At 40.5% G+C, this 21882-nt stretch overlaps 1 protein-coding gene across 5 annotated transcripts in view; it reads left to right on the forward strand.

The window, feature by feature from the left end:
- The window catches only part of ABI1 (abl interactor 1), a 77282-nt gene that overhangs the window by 14731 nt on the left and 40669 nt on the right, over positions 1-21882 (forward strand). For all 5 annotated transcript variants that reach the window (XM_036405479.2, XM_036405483.2, XM_036405478.2 and 2 more), the window contains exon 2: positions 8236-8403. In XM_036405479.2, the coding sequence (XP_036261372.1) occupies positions 8236-8403 (168 nt within the window). The remainder of the gene's footprint in view (positions 1-8235; positions 8404-21882) is intronic.

Raw genomic sequence — 21882 nt, forward strand, 5'->3', positions numbered from 1 at the left:
ATTTAGATTGGAGAAGGACTTTAAGGCCATCAAGTCCAGTCATTAACCCAGCATTGCCAAGTCCATTAGCAAACCATGTCCTAGGTGCCACATCTGCACGTCATTTAAATGCATCTAGGGATGATGAATCAAACACTGTAGAGCTCTGGCTGATATCTCTGATGTCAGAGCCTGCTTTATGTCTGCTCTGAAGAAAGTTGTGTTTGATGTCATAAGGCAAATCAGACACTGCAAGAAAGTTCAAGGTGTAGTTTTGGAGCAACTGTATGTGCAGCTATTGGGCTGTGCTTTACAGGAAGGAAATAATATGGTTTCTGTACTGAAGCTTATATTGTCTAAATCATGTAAAACACAGAATGTAAGACTTGAACCAAATTTCTTACCCTTGCTGTGTGTGCAGCCTTGAAGCCTTACTAATTGAGTGTACAAGGGTTGTGTGAAAATGACACATGGGCATGTCTGCTCCTGTCACTTGAGTTCAGTGTGGCATGCAGTTATGGCTGTATAGACAGACTGTGACAACTGACAGTAACAGTGTATTGTGCCAACATAGTTACTGAAATGTCTCTTTGATTTGATTTGGCAGAAGAACTGAAAATTACATTTTCAACAGTATTTTTATATATTGTATATAAATAATATATATATATATATTAAGTTTTTAATAAGAGGAGTGGCTTAGTCCAGAGCCAATGAACCTTATTTGTTGCATTGGGCAGAAAATGCTACTAACAGAGCAGCTGGCATGTACCTTCCCAGGCTCCATCTGTCAGAGTCTGCATTGCTTTATAAATCACATTCCTACTGGAGAGATTTATTTCTTGCTATAATGTTTGCAGCCTGGATTAAAATGGAATTCCTCAGTTGTTGTTTTTAAAATTTATTTATTGTTTAAGTGTGTGTGTGTGTGTATATATATATATATATATATATGAATGATATATGTCCCTTAAACTTTCTATTAGAATTAACTTCTCCCCTTAATAAAGAAGCTTTTCTCCCTCTACCTTCCTCAAAAAAGAGGATAATTTAAAAAATTGAGACTCTTCTATTTATAGTTAATCAACAGAATGGAAAACAACTTTCGAGTAAAAGAAAATCAGGGACACAGTGAGATCGACTAAATTTTGTCTCAGCCCATAGAAATGCTAATTTGCTATCAAGGCTATTCAGGACTGGTCAGGGGAATATTATTGATGGAAATGAAGGATTTGCTTCTAGCTGATTGTCTCCTGCATACAGGATTTGGGGGAAGGGCTTGTCTGAAACAGAGTTTGGGAATTACAGGCACTGCTGGTTACACTGCTGTATGTGTTTGTTAAACAGTAATTTGGTGTGTGTCTTGACCCTTGAGATAGAGAAGCTGACTAGTCAATGTTTTTTGTCAAGATAGTGTTTCTAAAAAGAAACAGACTGAAATCTTGTTTGTGGACTGCAGTGTAGTGGTGGTGGTGATCATCTCATGTTCTGGTGCCTTGAATGAATTCCAGCTTTATTGTGCAAGGTCTTTACCTGGGGAGAAGAGATTTCAAGTTCTTCCAGTTTCTCTGTGTTTTGTATAGCTGAGTTACTTCATCTTATCTGGAGAAACTCAACAGACAAGGCATTATTTCATACCACTGGGTTTTTCTGTCTTAGATGCTGGAAGGAAATTCTCTGGAGTTGAGTGGTAGATGCTAGCTTTGCTGTGTTTATTGAGGATTTCTGCCTTAGTAGATGCAAAGAATTATTGTTTACTGAATGAACTTGAAAGAATTTTAATTGTGCTGGTTTTGGGGTTTCCATAGTGAGAGGTGTCTTGTTCTTAATGGTTAGGCATCCTTCTGTACCTTACCTGGCTTTCAGATTCCTCCATACTCCTGGAACAATTAGTTACTTAAGTGATTGAGAGCTTTGATATTTCTGTTTGAACTACTTCTCGCTATGTGAAGAGAGAAGTGTGCTGAATAGTCTATTCTATTTCTTGTTTTCACTGTCAGTGAAGGATTGACTGCCAGCCCCCTGGAGAGGCCTTGGACAGGAGGTGGACATGTTCAGTGACTGCAATATGTTGCTATTAAGATCTTGCAGGCTGTGGGGTAATTAAAATCTTGAGCTTTTACTTGCATAAATGACACAAATTCAGGAATGGTGGAAAACTACAACAACATGACAAGTTGTGCTAAAAATCACTTTAGTAAAACCCTTGAACATTTTTGTATTGCATGAACTTTAGTACTGATCTCTGTGATGCAGAATTTTACTTGAGATTTGCCAGTGGTCTGGAATGTGTGTGGCTTTTGGCTCTAGTGCTGCTTCGTATGGAGGCTGGGTTGGTCCTGTCATTTTAACAGGCTGTACTTGGATTAAGTCCCTTCCTGTTCTTTGTCCCCACAAAGCTTGCTTTTTAAATTTCCCACAGTTGTTTTTACTGATGATAATAATGATATGAATGGCAGAGCAAGGGGTTTCAGTAACAAGAATATGGATCTGCTTAAGTTGATCAGAGACATAAGGTGAAGTGTACTGGTGACTCTCTACAGCCTTATCTGGTGCTATGGGAGGGTGTCTCTTGTCCTAATACATTGGACAAGGGTTGAGCTTGAACTTCTGAGCTAACCCTTCTGGTGGCTTGCTTCACTTTTTAGTGGGGGAATTGGGCTGCTGATCAGTGAAGAACAGTCCAAGTTGTAGGCAGGTAAATTCCAGGCCAGATATAACTCTGTGGATATTGCCATGTACTCAGCACATCATCCATCCCCTTGAAGTATTGCCTAGCCTAATGCATTGCAGAGAGAATTTCTTCAGTGGAATTGCTGTATGGCACAAGTGCTGTAAACCTGTTGCAGGAGACAATTGACATACTGATTGATACTGCTATTTCTAACCTGCATGGCATATGTAATGTAAAGCAATTTAAAGCAACCCCTTTTGTAAATTTTGAAACCTTAGTTTCCATGCCACTTTGGAATGCTGTATCATATATCCCTTAAGGCTGTATCTGTGGTGATAAAAACCCTGAATGCTCCCTGCTGAGTACCTGCTACTAATAACCACAGTCTGTGTAATCTTCTTAGATGGCTTCCAGGTAGGTGTTTGGCTCCTGAAGGTTCTTCAGAGTATAGAAACTTGTGGCACTTGCTGCTGTGACTTGTCAGTGTTTCTCTTTCCTTTAATGTATAACTGATACTCTGATGTAATAACCATCCATAACAGCCAAAAAGTCTACTGTGGTGCAGTGTGTTTACAAAGCAGTCTGACAAGCTCTATGGAAAACAGATAAGGGAGAACCTGTATCTGTGGGGTACCTACTTATTTCAGTATGTATCTCCTCAGTTATTTGCAGTAATCTTGGGACATGGTATTCAACATAAATTACATTTAGCTCCTGAGCCAAAAGTCCAGTCTAGTGTATATGGCATATTTAAACCTTTTAGAAACACATTACTACTGCTTAGATGTGAAATACTTGGTCTAAAAACATATATTGTGAATAGTTTAGAGATGTCCAAACTTTTTGCAATTAGCAGTCAGAAGTAACAAATAAGCTCTCAAGACTGGCTTTGATTTGTTAAAAACATTATCAGATCAGTGAAGCTGCAGCTTCAGACTCATATATCTGAAGCTCCACATAATGTTACAAGCCATCGCTTTAGGGAGGTGTGTTCCTGTTTTCTGAGTGTGGAAACCACTTTTCAGAAATCCATTCCTTCCATTTTGAAGTGTCCCCAGGTGTTTCTCAGGCAGGCTAAAGTACTGATGTCTAGGAGTCTCCAAGCCACTTCCAGAATGTACTTCTTCACCATTCTGTAAAAGTATTTCCTATTGACTTGAAAAATTAGTTGCTGTAGGTTGAAGTTAACATAAGCCCATAAGATAAAAATTTTGTCTGAGTGGTTGATACGGATCTCTGAGCTAGAATGGCAAAACCTTAGTGAAGAAAACAGGACTTGGAAACCTGGACTGGAGTGCTTGTGTAGAGCATTTTATAAATACCAAAGATAGATACATGATGAGATGAACAAAAGAGAATACTAATGAATGTATTGATGACTTTGCATAATTGCATTCTGTGAATGCATTCTGTGATGCATGATAGAGACTGCTGAATTCCTGTGGCAACTGATTGTAGTAATCCTAATTTTATCTTTAATCAACTAATGACAGGTAGAATTCTTTTTCAAAAAGACCAAAGCATAAAACTGAACAATTTTCTTGTGTTTGCTTGTGAAACAAATGCAAATGTATTGCAGTGTTGCATTTTAAAGGTGCATAAGCAGTGACAGCAGAGGCAAATAGAACTGAGTATAAAGTTGTTCTTGTAGCTTGATTGCTGAGAGTGATCAAGCCTAGCAACAGAACTCCAAGCATCCGAACAGCTATTGAGCACTCAGTACTTTAGAGCTCTATTTCACTTACTGATTATTGGGCTATTTTAGGGCAGTTCTCTGTTAGTAGTTTATCCTGGATGAGTTTTTCTGTGCTTGAATTTGCACATACTCCAACAGCTTGAAGATGAGAAATGTGGAGCAACCCTTGCCACATACTAAGGAGGCATTTTGATTTGCTTTTGCTAGGCCAGCCAGCTTTGGTGTGATCTGATAAGCTGCTTTCTGACCTTTGTCAAATGGAACCAGTTGTTCTGGTGGAGAATTTATCTTACAGGGAGTTTCAAGCAGAGGGTATGGAACTGAAGTTGAAAGAGGGAGAAGAGAGGTTGGACAGCAGGTACTGAGGGGATGGACTGGTGTGTTTGCAGGGGAAAGTTTGACTTCTGAAGATGATTTTTCAGTGTGAGCTGATGAGATTTGTAGAGGGAGCCTGTACATGCTGTGTGCTGTATGAACTGGCACATGGTGGGAATTAGCTGAGAGAGAGGGAGGTGGGAGGGCAGATGGCTTGAACAATGCACACACAGTGTTGTGGGGATGTGCCTGTGTGGGTGGCAGTTTGGAGAGGGGGAAGATGAGACTTGCAAAGATCAGCTGTAGAGTGATGGAGAGGTTCCTCATCATTTGACCTTGACATGTCACTGAACTGAAGACTCAGTAATTAAGCTTCTACTCTGTTTTTATTGTGTCAATTGCTTGGCTGCAGAACCAGTTTTGACTTTACAATAGTATTTATGTAAACTCTTCAAGGAAGAAGTTTAATTTGACAAAAATACATGGTATGCAGTGTGGAGTACCATGCAGTTTTAACTCTTTATGTACCTCATGAAATGATATGAGAGGTTTTCTTTTAAAAAGTCTTTAGTATTAAATCTAGTTATGTGAAGGCAGTTTCAAACAGCAATTTTGTCATAGTCACATGGCTGTTAGAGGTGAACTGGGGATACAGGTGGGAGTTTACAGGAGGGAAACTTCAAAAGTTATGATGTTCTGTAAAGAATATCCACTTTACTACCAAAGGGGATCAATTTTTTGTTTATATCAAAGACAACTGGTGAAAAAACAATTTCTTTGAAGCTTTTAATACTAGATTGCAAAGTAATTCTGAACCATTAGGAAAGAAGTCAGATGACAATCTTTGTATTGTGTTGTCTCAAAATTGAGTAGTTAACTCGTGCTTATGTATTACATTGAATGTAAACACGTGTGCTGTCTTCTAGTCTGCTTTCAGTTTTTGCTTAAAAAGAGATGTGAGAGTAGCAGTTGAAGAACATTGGAACTCTCTGCTCCATCCTGTTTCTGTCACACAGTTCTTGGCTTCTCCCTCTACCCTCCTGCCTTTGCTGTCTGTGAAGCTTTTAGCTTATATCTTGTGGGTGCCAGCAGTTCGCATTAAAATAATGCAAAGGACTGGATGTCAAGTTAGTTCTAATCTAAACTGTTCATTGGCAAACTGAAATTGCCTGAATTATCTGCAAGGCTTGAAAATGTTCCTGATCTAGTTCTTACAGGACATGAAATGCATTCCACATCTCAACTATGTTCATTTAATCCTGCTGCCAAAGTAGTAATTTGAGCAAATAACTAAAACGTTTGGTGCTTAGGCAAATGAGAGCAAGACATTTAATCAACGACTCATTACAGATGAAAAGAAACTTGTAATACACCGAAGTTTTCTTCTTTGACAACACTCAGTAATGGAGTGCTGTGGCTTTGTCACCTCTTGGTGTCTAGACTAATAGTATTTAATTGAAACTTCATAATAAGAAAACTGCTTGTGTAAAGGCTGCAGATCTCCACTTGAGTTTATATGAAGTTGCACTAATGTTGACTGCTGCTTTATTGGTTGTATCTAGTTCAGTTAACCTTTTATTTCAGACACCATTGATCTGCTACCTGCATTTTTACCATTTTCCACAGTGGCAGAAGTTCAAGTAAAATTATCCGTTGTTTTCTTTAGGCTGTAGTTCAGTAGGACAATGTTTTTAAAGTCACTGCTAGTTGTGAGTTGAAGTTTAAAATGCCACTTTGGAAAGCCAACTTTCAGAAATTTGTTTCTTGAACCTTTAGTAGTTGTTTTGCAGGTTATGTTTTCTGAAGAAGCAAAGTGACTTTTACTAATTTTTCCTGACAGCTAGAAATGTCAATTCTTTTTTTAGATGAAAAGTAACTTTGTTTGCATTTGGAAATACTAAAAAATGGAGTTTTACATGGTCTGTCCTTAGTACATGCAATAGCTGTTTTGTCTTTTGGCAGCAGATTACATTGAACCATTCTTGCTGCTTCACATTTTAGAAGGCATCTGTATGTGAATTCCATTTGAAGGATGGCATTAACCAAGTGTCAGGTGTCACCAATAAGTGTCAAACATTGCTAGGAATGTTAGTCATGAATATGACCACAATTCCTGCATTGGGGGGAACTCACCAGTGTTTAAATAATATATAAGCAAGATGTAGCATAGCATAACATGTTGCAGTATTTAGGTAATGATGCAACTTTTATAATGTATATGAACAGCTTGCCTTCTGGTTTTCTTCTTAAAAGTAAGAGACAAGACTTAAAAATGAATGAATGTTTGGAAACTGGAAAACGTAGGGCTCAGTTGAATGCTAATGGAATGTCTTTGTTTCCTTGCTTTGTGCTTAACATTGTAACTCTTGCGTACAATGCGTGTAGAGTGTTATTCAAAGAAATCAACAATAAAAATAGAAGTCTAATTAGAAGGGGCTATTAATATGGACTTTTTCTGTTGGTTGCTGAGGTCTACTGTTTGTTCCACAAATAAATAAAATTGGGAAGAAATTAGCACTGAGTCATTGTGTACGCCAAACTTCCTTATGCGGTGCATCTCTATTGCAAGTGGAAGGAAATTCTGGATAGCTGCAGCTTGCAAATTGGCTAACAGATGAAATACATGGCCTCCACTGCCATCTCCTAAGGTGTGATACAGGGAGTACTTCAAAAGAGGTTTTGTCTGTGTGTTTTCATGGTAGAGGTGCTGTTGGTATCTCCCATCCTGTCAGAGAGGAGGAACTTACTTGGGCCATGCAACTCAAGTCATGTGAACATTTCCTCATCTTGGGCAGTAACCTGCCCTCTGACTAGGGAGCCGTCCCTCAGGACAAATTGAGGACTTTACCTTAGCAAGATGGGATTTCAGTGGGAAGGTTACCCTTTCCCTGTTTTTTACCCTTCAGGGGAAAGCATATATTCCCTTCTGATACCTCAAAATAGGTGTCTTCTCAGTCAGTGATGAACTTTCTCAGCTGTCAAGGAAAGTTTATTAAGCTTTTGTGTGAGGAGGGATAATTTCACAAGTACTCCTGTATGCAGGAGGCCTCTGTGCATGCCATCCTGATGCTCTGCTCATCCTCCTTCTGGTCTGTGGCAGTAGTAGCCAGCATAGCTGGAGGGTGGGCTTTGTAGATGGCATGTGGAATAGGGGACACCCAACTGTGGGAAAATATTTTTCTGTCTTAATTAGCCTGGGCTGCATGACCTCATAAGAAATGGCAAAAGGAGCATTTCAGTGGTCATGGGGATTTGGAGGCTTTTTGAGAAATGAGGGATTGAACAGGCTTTAAAAAATCAACTCCAGCAAATCACGGTAATGTTGTTTTTCCTACTGAATGAATTGTTTCTTGGCATCTAAATTTATTATTGTTAAATATTTTTCAAACACTTTCTCACCTCTGTATGATTGAGATTTTAAAAATCTCATGCAGATCAAGTACTATGGCTGCTCAGCCAGACCTTCTTGATTACAGATTCTTCCAAATGCAGGTTGTAATTTTTGTTCCTGTCCTTTTTTCCCCATCCACTTCCTGGCCTAAACCAGATGTCTTGTTGTTTTGCTTTACAGGCTCCAGATAAAAGGAAAGCATTAGAAGAGACCAAAGCCTACACAACTCAGTCTCTAGCCAGTGTTGCTTATCAGATCAATGCACTGGCCAACAATGTATTACAACTGCTGGACATCCAAGCGTCCCAGCTACGGAGGATGGAGTCCTCCATCAACCATATCTCCCAGGTAATCTCTTTTCTTTTTTAATGGAGGACTGACAATGTTGGAGGAGGCATTATTGTGTCTCTTATTATTGAGTTGGATAGTTTTTGTTGACTTCTTTATTGTGAGAGAAAATGGTAAGACTTTTTTCTTTCTAATATTTATGAAACATGCTTTGTGATAAAGATCATGATCAAAATAAAATAGTTCCTGTATCAAGAATGCTGGAATTATATTTGATTTAAAGCAAGAATTAATTATTAAGATTTTAAGATCTGAAGCTGTGCTTGACGGAGGGGTAGAGAGAAGGATTCTGTTTCTGAGAAGGAAATCTAGTTAGAAGTGCCATATGGGAGGTGGTATTTTATTTAACACATGCAGTGAGTTCATTTGTTTTCATAGCCTTGCAGGATATAATTTCATGTGCTGTGTGGAAGGGGAGAGGGGTTCACATGCTGCCACTACCTGCTCAAGCCAAACTCCTTCCCAGCCAAGGCAGTTGAATGAGTGAGCTGACCTGACTTGAACTGTGACTGCAGTATTACTGGAGTTTCTGCATCGAGCACATGGAAATAGATGACAGGAAAGAATAGGTCTATCCCTCTCTGTGGCAGCCTGTGTTTCCCTGGCTGAAGCTTCACCCTGGCTGCTTGCTTCTGTGGGGGGGAAGCATTGTTGCTGCTGCCTGCCTTGTACCTGGTCATTGGCCTGATTGTATGCTAACTCAGCCAAAAGTGTCTGCTGTGTTTAATCTGGAAGTGGCTTGCTGCATAACCAGGTGTGTGCCATCTTAGTGCCAGTGCAGGCAGGGACAGGACTCAGTTATTTCACCCTTACATTGCTGTTCTGAAATGGGCTTGAGGGAGTTGTTAAAAGCCCAGTATCCACTCTCTTGTGCTCTTACTGAAATTCAGTCAGATCTTCACTGGGCTTTGTCCTATGTCTCTTTGAGATGTTTTGTAAACAAATAGCACAGGATGCAACCTAAAACGTTTTTCAGTGTAGCCAGTGAATTAAAAACCTTAGTCAACCAGCATCCTGTTGGTGGTACACCTTAGACCAAATAAGTGAAAGAAAATGCTTCTTATGGTCCCTGCTCTCTCCCTTCCCAGCCCTGCTAACTCTTACTGGTTTTTTTTAGAGTTGTGGTTTCTAAACATCCTTGTGAAATGACAGCACAATGGTTTTATCAAAAGTATGTCAGCAGGGAGAAGATTCCAGTGCATATGGAAGGGCCCTCTTAGTAACAAACCTATCAAAAACGCATGTGAGGTTAACATGTGCTGAGAACTAAACAATGCTAAAAGCTGTGTGAAGTATTTAAAAAGTACCTGCCACTGAAACAGGAAAGTAGGAGGAAATTAAATTGCTGTAGATAAGCTTTTTTTTTATGTTAAGTATTCAGAGATGCTGGGATTATGACTACCTTTTAAGAAATGGCTGAGAAAAGAACTGAATCTACAGATTTTCCCAAGCATTGGATGCCCTCTTATACTAAGCACATCTTTTCTTAAATGTTTGAGAGCTGCAGTGTGTGTGAAGTGATTATTGTTAAATTCTCGTTGGCCACTAGTATGGCTAACCATGGAAAAAGCCTAAATGTTTGATACTAGCATAAAAGGTGTTAACCCACTGTACTATTTGCTGCTTGGACTGAAGGCACTATGCTGAAAGCTATTGAGTCACCTGATACATGAACTGTTTGCTAAAGGCTGTGAACAATCAGTGCTTTGTAAAGCTTTTGAGAAGTGTTTAACAAGGTCACTTGCTTGTAGTTTCTGTCCTGGTTGGTCTTGCCTGAAACTAATCCTTGCTTATAAATGAACCTCTGCAGACTAATTTTGTAGAATTAAACTGGATACAGATAATGCACACATACCAGCTCAGCTATTTGCTTTGAAGTGTTTCTGCTCAAATGCTTCAACTGCCTTTCTTAAATCGGCTGTACAATTGCTGTGATAGACTGTTGTGAAATGCTTTGGGATCTCCAGAGGCTCCTTCCCTGTGCCTGTATCAATTGTGAATATTTTCCTGTTACTAAAGCTTGAGGATGAACAAATTCTCAAAATGGCATTCTTTTTCATGAAAGAAGTATTGCCTAGAAGCACAGAACTGAGGCATTGCCAGGTCAATTACTCGATTCTGGGGTTTGCAAAAAAGAGCAGCTGTCTGTGAAATAAGATACAATTTGATAGTTCTTCTAAGGAAGAAAGTCCTGTGACTCTTCTGAGTCCAGACGCTTTCTGTTTCCATACTGTTTTTCAGTTCACTGTGCATGTTCTCCAGAATGACTCTAAGCTAAATCCCTGGATAGCTAAGCCTGATTAGTAGCCACTTGGTATTTTTCCTAGCTTTGTATCCTCTTCACTGGAAAAAGCACTCATGAAAAGTTAGGTGATGGACTAGTGTGTTATATTGTTACTGGAGCCTAATTTTACAGATGGAAATTGTGCTTGGTTTTATAGGAAAAAATTAATTTGGCTTTGGTTTCCGGTTGAGCACAAACACAGAGGCTTCACATGAGTAATCACAGTGTGGTGAGGGAGCACTTTTCTGAGGTGGAGGCAATGGAATGGCTTTCTCATAGCAGCCAGAGCAAAAACCTGCCCAGCTGCATCTGTGTTTCTGTAGTTATAGTTCTTTCAAGCTGTAGTGCCTGGGTCTGGAGTGACCTGCCATGTGATTGTTTACTACACCCAGTACAGGGGGCTGTGCACATACAGCTCAGCTCTTTGGTTTAAATCCTTCATGTTGACCTGGAGCATTGCCAACCTGACTTGACCTTTCGAAGCTGCTCTGATATGGCAAAGACTTGGTCACTCTTCTGGAGAAGTTTGAAAACCTGTCTGGTATAAGGGATCCTAGTTAGCCTGTTAGGCAAGATCTGGGAGGAAAAAGATAGTAGGTGTATACTTGGCACCAACACGAGCATCATGACTTCACTGATGGCATTAACTTAGCAAATATGCTAGACACCATCCTACAAGAAAGGCCAAATGCAGGATCCAGGGAATACCAGCCTGTCATCCTGACCTTGGTGCCAGGGAAGGTCATGGAACTTATCATCTTGTGTGCTAACATGTGACACATGAAACCAGGGGATCAGGCCCAGCCAGGATGGGTTTGTGAAGGCAAGTCCTGCTTGACCAGCCTGATCTCCTTCCATGACAAGGAGACCCACTTAGTAGATGAGAGAGAAGCTGTGGATGTTTCTACCTGGACATTAGTAAAGACTTTGACACCATTTCCCACAGCATCTCCAGGACAAACTGGCTGCTCATGGCTTGGATAGGTGTGCTCTTTGCTGGGTAGAAAACTCTAGAGATGGCCAAGCCTGGGAGTGTTGGTAAAGGGAGCTACATCCAGCTGGTCACTGGTCACCAGTGGTGTTCCTCAGGGCTTGGTATTGGGGCTGGTCCTGTTTAATAGCTTTATCAATGATCTGGATGAGGGGATTGAGAGCATCCTCAGTCAGTTTGCAGACACAGCAAGTAGGGTGGAAGTGTTGGTCTGCTGGAGGGTAGGAAGGCTCTGAACAGGGATCTGGACAGGCTGGATGGAATGGAAGAGGCTGATGGTCTGAGGTTCAGCGAGACAAAGTGCCAAGTGCTGCAGTTGGACTGCAACTCCATGCAGCATTCCAGGCTTGGAGAAGTATCTGGGAAGCTGCCCAGCAGAAAAGGACCAGGGAGTGTTGGTCAACAGAAGCTGAACCTGATGCAGCATGTGCCCAGGTGGCCAAGACCAGCAGTGCCATCCTGGCCTGTGTCAGAAGTAGTGTGGCCAGCGGGACTAGGGAAGTGATCATCCCTCTGTACTCAGCACTGTTTCTTGGTTGTACTCAGCTCTTCCTCTCCTCTTCTTGGAAATGAAAGTTGACTTAAAACATGTACTTTAAGATAAATCTTTTGCTGCTTCATTTCCATAAAGTTTGAGAGAATGAAGATGGGGCAGCCAGATTTCTCAGAGGAGAGAGGTTGACAGGGGCATCCTTGTTTACTGTGTCAAAACTGAAAAATGTAACAGATCAGCGCTCATGTTTATGTCAGAGCTGCAGCACTGGATGTAGCAACTATTCCTTTTTTTTCTCTCTACATAAACAGTTTTTAAATAGCTCAGTATTTAAATCCAAGCATGAAGAAAGCAATAGTCTCCTTTTAAAGAAATTATAATTTTCACCAGGAAACACTGCCCCCCTTAAACATTCAGTGTGAAGATTTTCTTTTGCATCCGAAGCTCTCCTCTAATACAAAATAGGGACTATTGCAAAAAAAGTGTTCTGAAAACATCACTCTCAGCATAAAAAGATACACACACATTTCTTGTTGCCATTTAAAGTTATAAGCTTTTAGAACTAAAAAAATAATTTAAAAACTCGCCTGAATTAGTTCAGAAGCATCTTGCCTGTTACCATCCATGTCTAATTAATTGCATGTGTAATTCCAGTGCTGTATGCAAGCAGAATGCCCAATTCCTTATGTTGCTGTGCCATGGATGTATAGGTAAAGTCAGGGCAACAGTGCAGATACACAGATACACAAGTGCAGATACACAAGTCTTTTAGACTTTCTGAATTCCACAGCTGTAGCCTGTGTTGAATCACACATAGATAGTGCCAAATCCTAAGGCCTTTCCATTGGGTTAGCTACCAGTCAGGACTGATGTGGATTAGGTTTCAGAGAAGTCCTGCTGAACTTTTCTGGGGCTATAAGGGGTGAGCTCCAAAGCAGTAGCAAGTTGGTGTTTGACAGGGAAGAGGAACACAAGAGCTGTTACATGCTCAGCCCATCTCTGGTGTTTGAAGAGGCAAAAGGCAGTGCAGGTACAGTGGTGACTCTTTATGATTGAGTTTTTGTAGGAAAGAGCTTTCAGAGTGTGTGTGCTTTGGATTAATGTGATACTGCATTTAGGGATTGCGGTGTATGATCACAACACAGTTTATTTATTTTTGAAGGCCAAGAAGTAGAAACAGGGTAGAAAATGTGACAAATCTGCTGATGAATGTGGATGGCCATGCCTAGAAACAAGCAATTACATGAAGTACTTTAGTACACTTACAGATGGGAGCAAAAGACCATTCCAGATCCTCTTAATGGTGACTGTGCTTGCAAAGTACAGCTGTCCAGGTACTTCTATGCTGAAGTTGCCTCATTAAAAAGAAGTAAATGCTTAGACCTCTGACCTTTTTCTCTGGCCTAAAGAACATATGGGCTAGATGGAAGGACTGTTAATTGGAGAGAAGATTAGCCAGAACTAGCAAATGGTTGACTGCTACTAACAGCAGGGTCAGTGCTGGAGCTCACAGTGTTCAGAATGTTCTTTGGAGACCATTCAGAACATAAAGCATATCCTCAACAAATCTGGGACTAACTCTAAGTTAGGAAAGGTGATTCATACGCTGAATGGCAGAGCTTCAGTACGCAGGACTCTTATTGAACCAGCAAAAACCTTGGCAAACTGGGCAAGGTGCAAGGTCCTACACCCTTGGGTAGGGCCCAACGTGCATTTGTATGCACTGGGAGGTGACTATGTGAGTAGTAGTGGGTTGGAAAGGAGCTGGTGTGCTGGTGGGTGCTGTGCTGAGCATGAGCCAACACCACAAGGCTATCTGAATAAGTGAAGCAGTGTGGTGGGGCTGCCTTGGGAAGATTGTGGCTGACAGATCAAAGGCAGTGATGTGATTTCATCGGGAGTGCTGGATCTGGCTTGTTGGTTTTTCTTTTTTTTTGTCACCTCTGCATTGTTCAAGAGTGATTTAGGGAAACCAGAGACAGTCCACCAGACAGGGATGCAGAGATGGTTGGGGGCATGGAGCATGCAGCCTGCAAGGAGAGGTTGAAGGAGTTGTGTTAGTTTGGTCTGATAAAGAAAAAGCAAAGCAGTGATGTTATGGTAGCCCAGTAGTACTTAAGTTTGTTTCTGTCTCTGCAGTTAGTCTTTTGCCTGATAGTGACAGTGTAATGTTAAACAGCTAGCCATAAGCTGAAGCTTGGCAGATTAGTACATGGAGCTGGGAAAAGCCTTTTTATTTTGGAGTGTGATGCAGCACTGGATCTCTGCCATGACTCTTTTTGGTATTACACTGCAGCAGCTGGATGTATCCTAAAAGCTGACTTTGTATCCTTCAAAGGCATATGATAAGTTATAGGAACTGATTGGTGATGGAGGGGGGAAGATAATTACAAAGTCAGGGGAGAAGCTGCCATCACATATCTATAAATGTTGTAAGCTCCACTTCCATTCAAACTTTCCACACATTCAGAAGTGTGTGGAGAGACCAAAAGTATCAGCAGGAACTAGTGCATCATCGAATGTTGTATATATTAGAAAGCTAATGTCTTCTGTCTGGTTCTCTTGGACTGCCTGTGTCTGTCAGCAGCCACAAATACTCTAAATATGGTAAGAAACTTGCACCTTTTATTTAGATTAAGCTTGCCTTGGGTGACATTCTGTCTCCTAATAAAGTGCTGACAGTTATCTGTGGCCTTTGCTTCACATCCTGTTCTTCCTGTTCTCTCCCTGAGAGAGGCCAAGGCTCCAAGAAGTTGTGCTGTGCTTGCTCTGTTTATCTGTCTGCTTATGAAAATTGTTTTCAACTTTGTGCATATCAGCTTCTACATGATATATATAAGTTGCTCAGAAAATAGTGTAATGTTTAAGAGTTGCCTTGTCAGCCATTCAGCTGAGAAATTCCCTTCATGTCCACAAATGAATGCATGTAGGATGTCTGTAATCCCAGTGCAGTTCAGCTGATGCAGTCAAAAAGAAAACCCCAGCACAGTAGCAACAAACAAATCAAAGCAGCCCTCCCATGATACTCAGTTATGGACACCTATGAGAGAGCAACCACAATGTCAGCCTTTCTGTGAGGGAGAAGAGCAGTTGCTTTGATGAAGAAACTGAACCAGAAACTTTTGTTCTGCACTTTTTTTTTCCCCTTGGAATGCAGGGTTTTGAACATATTTTTGGGGAATGAGCAAAGTTGCTTACTTTAATAGCCATTGACTGTCATGAATTCCTTCATATGCTTATTTCCATTCCACTGTCTGCTAGAAGGGCAATCTGAATGCGTAGTTTTCAATGTGTTTTAGACCATTAAAACCTTCTTTCTGCTCAGTGGTTATTTTGCTGTAAGCTCTAGATACCTCATTAAATACTAAATTAAGAGGCCTGATGCAGCCTCTTGTTTTCTGAAATCAAAGCCAAAAATCCAGGACTGTGAACATGACTCTGAAAGGCCTTTTGGACGTTTTTGTGTAACAAAGGAGACATCAGTGTTTGTGCAGTCTTTTTAATGAAAGCCTCTCATATCTGGGAGATACACCACACAGACGAAATGCGTCACTGACCTGATAGGAAGTCACATATTGGACTTTCCAAGGAATCTTGGGTTTTTTTCTTCAGATGCATCTGGTTAGCTTGCTGCCTGAAAGTGATTTTTCTTCTGTTTCAAGTCTTAGTAACCCATCAGTCTTCACATATGAATAGTTCCTGGTTTAGATAAAATTAAAGTTTTATCTGTGTCAATGTTTTAATTGCATAAATGCAGTGTGTGAGATAAGAACATTGTGCCTAATAAAACAGCAGGTAGCTAGCTACCAAAGCATTTACTCAGTTGTTGTACCTGTGCCATCCAGTGCAGCTATTTGGAATTTTGCTTTTTCTGGCAGCTGGGTAGTGCTGTGCTTTAGCTGACTCTTTTTGGGGGAATTGAGGGGAAAAACGAGTACAAGAAGCTTACTGTGGAGAAGATGAGCAACAGCATTCATTGTACAGCATCACTGAAGCTGCCACTCAAAAAAAAAATCTTGCTGGGTGCTTATGGCTGGACTTCTTGTGCCATTCAGATAGGAATTGCTTAGTATTTTCTTCTGGCTGGTAATAAGTGCTTAGTTAACTTTGATCTGCAGGTGAAACACCAAGTAATGATTCACATGAGTGTTTATCAGCCAGTAATAACACTGCCACTTTTTATGGTGCTGCTGGTTTGACTTTCTTCTCTTTATTAGTAGCCTTTTGGGGCCCATTGATACATGTTATGCCTGTCTTGTAAAAGCCCCCTTACAGGTCATATACTCACAGAGAACACTTCATTAGTTCTTGGGAGGTCTGTGAATTACTTGGTAGCTACTCTTCTAAAGCTGGGACAACTTCTGTTGGTTTTTGTAACTTTGAAAGAGTGTGTATGAAGTGTTAAAATCTGTCCAACTATGTTAGTCTTACTAAACACTTGTGTGGCTCTGGAGCCCCAGTGGGAATTCCTTCCCTTCCCCAGCATCATCTCTGCATCACTGGGGCAGTCACAAACCACAAAGGGAAGTTTCCCTTTACTGCACAAAAATGCAAAATGGTGTTGGGTGATATAATTTGTGGCTAAAGACCTAAATAGGTTACCCTGAACGTTGTTTATCTGGGACAGCTTATTTTGCTGGAGAATATTGTTAATTCTCCCCTGACCCTGCTGCAAGTGCCATCACAGAGGGGGCATTGTGGCCATAATAGAAATAAAACTGTAAGTTTGTTTGTTTAAAAGCTGTACTCTATATAGGGTTTTTATTTTTTTAACAAAACACAGAATGGGTTTTGAATGAGCACACTTTGATTGACAGTTAGCTAAGGCCATCATTTGCTCTTTCAGTCATTCCTGTTTGGAGTGTTTACTATGCATGTAGAAGTAACCAGCATGAAAGTATGTGTGCCTCTTTCTCAATTCCAAAATGTAGATTACTAAAGCTGTCATTTCCCTCTCTAATATTAAATTCCGGTTCCAACAAATAGTTGGATTATTTTATAATTTTGGCTAATATTGTACCTAATTCTATTTTATGGGCATAAAAATGTAAGTAATATGTGACCACAGAATCACATATTGATTGTGATGGGTTTGTATGTTGTTTGCTTCCTCTTTGAGAATCTGCTGAGTAGTTGTGACTTAATGAATGTATCCTTGTATGAGTGCTAATGTTTAATGCAGCTTCACCTGTTCATGCCTAAAAGCATTTGCTTCTTCCCCTCACACAGTGTCCCAGGATGATTATTTACAGTGGATCCAATGGTACAATTCAGCATGGTCTCACCCCAGTACTGAAGCTTGGCTTGCTATTTCTTTAACTGGCTTCTCTGTCCTTGCTTGCAATAGAGAAATAATAATCAACCTGATCTTGTCATGCTATCTCAAATTCCTCTGTGTGGCAAGACCAGGAGCAGCAAGGGTATGATTAAAAGCTATTAGGCTTCTATATATAAACTAAGAACAAGTAGGATGGGGACCTTAGAGTTGAGAGGGGTCATGATAGAAATAATAAAACATGTAATTGCTTCAGGAAGAGTCAGTTGGGCCCTCATTTGAAAATATAAAAACAAGGAAATTGAATAATGACTGAAGGGCTTGATTTGAATGTAGGAATTTCTGCTTGCAGGTTGAACTCAATGTCTTAGAGGATTATTTTTTTCATTTTAAGTTATTATTTTTGAACTGTGTTCAAAACTGGGCTTTATAAGGTTGCAAGATAAGCCTTCAAACCACAAATCAACCTTTATCAGACTGGAAAGAAGATAAACGTCGTCTTTGGGAAGCTGATCCTTCTTTGTCCGTTTATAGGATTTTCTTCCGTGTGTTGTTAAGTCAAGTATTGAGCAAGATGCAGGAATGGCCAGATGTAGTACAAGACTAGAAAAGATGAGTTGTACTGTGAAAAAGGCTTGTCACCTAAGCTAGGCTGAAAAAGATGCTAACTGAAGTTTTTGAACAGGGTACATGTTTTTTTTGCTCTTTAATAGCTCATAGGTAGTGTATGATAAGCTAATAAATGCCTGCTGTTGTGGACTAGCAATTTGTGTATTTCTCTAAATAGTTATTGAATTTCTTTTAGTTAAAACTTGGATTAAAAACAAGAAAGAAACGTAACTTGAAACGATGCAGTTGACCTGTGCATGTGTCTAGCAGATCATGGCTTCTGAGGGTTGAAGAATGGTAGAAATATTATATTATTTCAGTTCTCCATCTCATGGCACTTTTTGCCTGCTGTGGTGATGAGCGAGATGCTGAAGTAATTGAAGACAATCTCCATTTGTGAAATGGAGGAACATCCAAATCATAACAGAACTGTTCTAACTTCATGTAATTATGAGTCATTAAGGTAAAGAGAGAAGTCCTTTAGTCAAAAGGCCTGAAACAAATTAGCCTTTCTCAGCTATCTAATCTCTTACCTGTGTCGCTGTATTCTGATTTAGTTTCCTCATGCATTTTGAATCTCAAGTTAAGAGCCAGCACCCATAGGGTGATATCACTTATAAGCTGTTAGGAGCCAGATCATCCTTTACTCTTTTTGTTCCACTCTTCACACTGAGGATAGCCATTGCACTACTTCCATATCCCTGGTTTAGCCTCATCCTAAATTGATGTGTAATAAGCATATCTGCTTTTGTTTATGGATGGTATTCAGACCTGTAGGTATGTCTGCTAGTGCCTTATTTTGCTGGTAGCATGACAGCTGGCCTCAGAAGTGTTGCATCTATTACAGTTTCAAAGCACTCATGATGTAGTGGTTGTGTTTGATGGTACTCAGGAATCTGAATGCTAAAACTGGAGGAGAGAATTTCTGGGGGTGTTCATGGTGCTTTGGTTAAAATAACAATTTTTTCTCTTTTCTGAGCTCAGGCTGTGGCACATGAATAAATAACAAAAAGCTCAGGAAGCGGGGGATGGTTTCCATAAGCCTTCACTGAGCAAAACTCAAGTTCAATCACTGAGGATTTTGCTGCTTTAAGCAGCAAATTCCTCCTGCAGTGCAGTGTGCCTCTGGGCTGGCAGCAAGAATATCAAGCTTCACTCCCAGTTAGCTTGCTTCATACCTGACTTCCATTTGTGGGAGCAAAAGGAGGGTGAGGGGACCACAACTCCAAGTTACTGACATCTTATTTTCAGCCCAGTAACTTTAAGACTCTGTTTCCTTGAGCTGCATTAATAGTGTAGTCAGTTCTTCAGTCAATGCAAAAATTTCTTCAGAGGTGCTCTCTACTAGAGCTGGCTTGACTATTTGGACTAAGTATGTCTGACATTTTAAAAAAAATATTTGGAAAACTTTAAAAAGACTCATTTTCATGTGAAATGTTTGCCTAGAATATGTTTCAGAGAACACGGCTAACTGGTCATTATTGGATAATGACTGGTCACCTACTTTGAGAATATTGAAAAGCATCATCTAATCAGTAGCAACTGATTTAAGAAAATGTGGAATTAATTTTTTCAAATGCATTTTTAGAAAGCAGAGGTTCTGCAAACAATTATGTGACTTAAGCAAACATCCTGGGAAAACAGATTGTGAGCAGTCTGCAGATCTTAACTTGGATAATTTTCCTGTGTGCTCTTCCCCTCCTTCCCATTTGATGAGATTCCTTAGTCGTGGTAGCTCTTAAAACAAATGTGTAGTTGTAGTTTATATTAGCTGTATACTTCTGGGAATAAACACACTCTGCATTGCTGAGTGGATATACACAGTTTAAATCCAAAAAGTACATTGACCTCCCCGGACTCTACCAAAGCAATGGGGGGAGGCAGGCCACAGAAGTTTGCACAGCTGTCTTTAGTAGCCCATGAAATAGTGTTGTGATGTACCCTTCATCTCTTGGGGAAGTCAGCAGCACCTCCCTCCCTGACTGAGGTAGCTGTCTATCAATCCCCACCACTCTGCTGTGCACTCCGGTTTCCTGCAGGTGTTCAGTGACTCTTGAGTGTGTGTTTAGCTGTCCAGCACTGCACAGGTCAGTGTCCAGTCGTGCACATGTCTGTGGTGGTTGTTACTGTGGTGTGGAAGAGCTGCCTTTTGAAACTCTGTGGTGCCATTCAGAGGCTTATAACTCACCATGGAGTTTGTAGCATCCTCACCAGTTAGCTGTAAACATTTCAATGGTCAATATTTGTGTAGCATATGTATAACTTCTGCCTAAAGTGACAGCAGGAGATGACCAGTCTTCTTTTTCCTGTCATTATCTTGTGACAAACAGTGTTTTGTTCTCTGCCCCCTGTTCCCTGAATTGTGGGCTTAATTATCCTGGAGACAAGGTCTTGAAAACTGCAGACTTCCAGCTGCTTCTTTGAGTGGCTTCATTCTCTGTCTTCTCCAGTGGCTAATGCTCTGCTTCTCCCCAAGTGTTTGCAATCATATTTAATCAATATGCTAATAACTGCACAGTGGAAATTGCTGATTTCTGAGCACATTACCAGTCTAATGAATTGACTGTAGCAATAGTAGGATGATACATTAAGCAGCAGGGACGTAGTGGTGTGCCTGTGTCTCTATGTCTACACACAAGACTTCTCTTCAAGACTTGCCCTGTCTCTTAACCTGCCATCAGGCTGCAGTGTTTGTGTTCAGGTGCTCTTGCACAGGACAAAGTCAAGATCTCAATTTTGGGTGTGTGCATGTGCCTGAGGTGTGATCCAGATGGAGGGGCTGAACAATAGCACAGCTTCTTCTTGGGCCAGGCTCCCTCTGCCAGTAGGGCCTGCCTTAGAAAAAGTTTAGGGTGGATAAGGCTGTGGCTCAGTATGGGGTAAGTGCTGCTGGGACTGCTGAGGCCATCTGGATGTTACCAAGAGACGGAACTGCAGTGTTTCATATCAGTTGTGGCCACGGGTTGGGAGGCTAAGGGAAATGCATTTACAGAAACAATGTGCAACTTCCTGCTTAAGCTGTGTGTGGGAATAAAAATGGCAATGGAGAATTAGAGCAGCTTTAGCAATTCCATCTCTGCCTTGGCCCTTCCTTCCCACTCTGTTAAACTGGTAAATGTCATACATGCTTGTGATTTGCTTGTCTGTCTTTTGCTTTTACTTAATATATCCCAAATTGCAAGAAGTCTGTATGACTCAGTCCAAAATAGTAGCGCAGTCTTAGGAAACATGTGAGGGAAGTTTTGTCAACTCTCCTTTTTTGCTTGAATATCTTAAGTTTGAGCTGATGGAAGTTCATAATGCTTCTAATCTTGTCCTGTGTTGATGTACCTTCTTGCTGAAGGGGGTTTGAGAAAGGACAGGCAGAGTAAGGAAGTTGATCCATTTTGTTCTATGTTTGTCTTTGAAAATGAAAGGAAGAAACTTGTCAGACCTAGATTGTTTTGGTATTCAAGGGACATGGAAGAGCTCTTTGTACAAGAATATGCAGAAGACAGTAATATGAGTAGTAAGTGAACTGTAAAGTAAAATATGTGTACTGAAAACTTTAGATTGGAATCTATAGTGGCTGAGGATTGTTCCTGCCACCCTATTTTACTGATGGGCAGGGGGACAAGAGGAAACAAATCCTTGTTGTTGGTCATCACTCCACTGGAGTAGCACCTCGTAGTGCTGCAACAAAGTCGTTTGCTGTAGTATCTTGCCTACTTTCTTATTAAAAAAATATTTTAAAAGTCCAGAACTTTAGTAGTTCTCTTCTGGACAAAGTGGAACATTCAACCCTTGAACATTTAGGAAATGAGAAACAGACATTTCATATAGGGTAA

This window comes from Molothrus ater, chromosome 1 (genome assembly GCF_012460135.2).
Source record: "Molothrus ater isolate BHLD 08-10-18 breed brown headed cowbird chromosome 1, BPBGC_Mater_1.1, whole genome shotgun sequence".
Lineage (NCBI taxonomy): Eukaryota > Metazoa > Chordata > Aves > Passeriformes > Icteridae > Molothrus > Molothrus ater.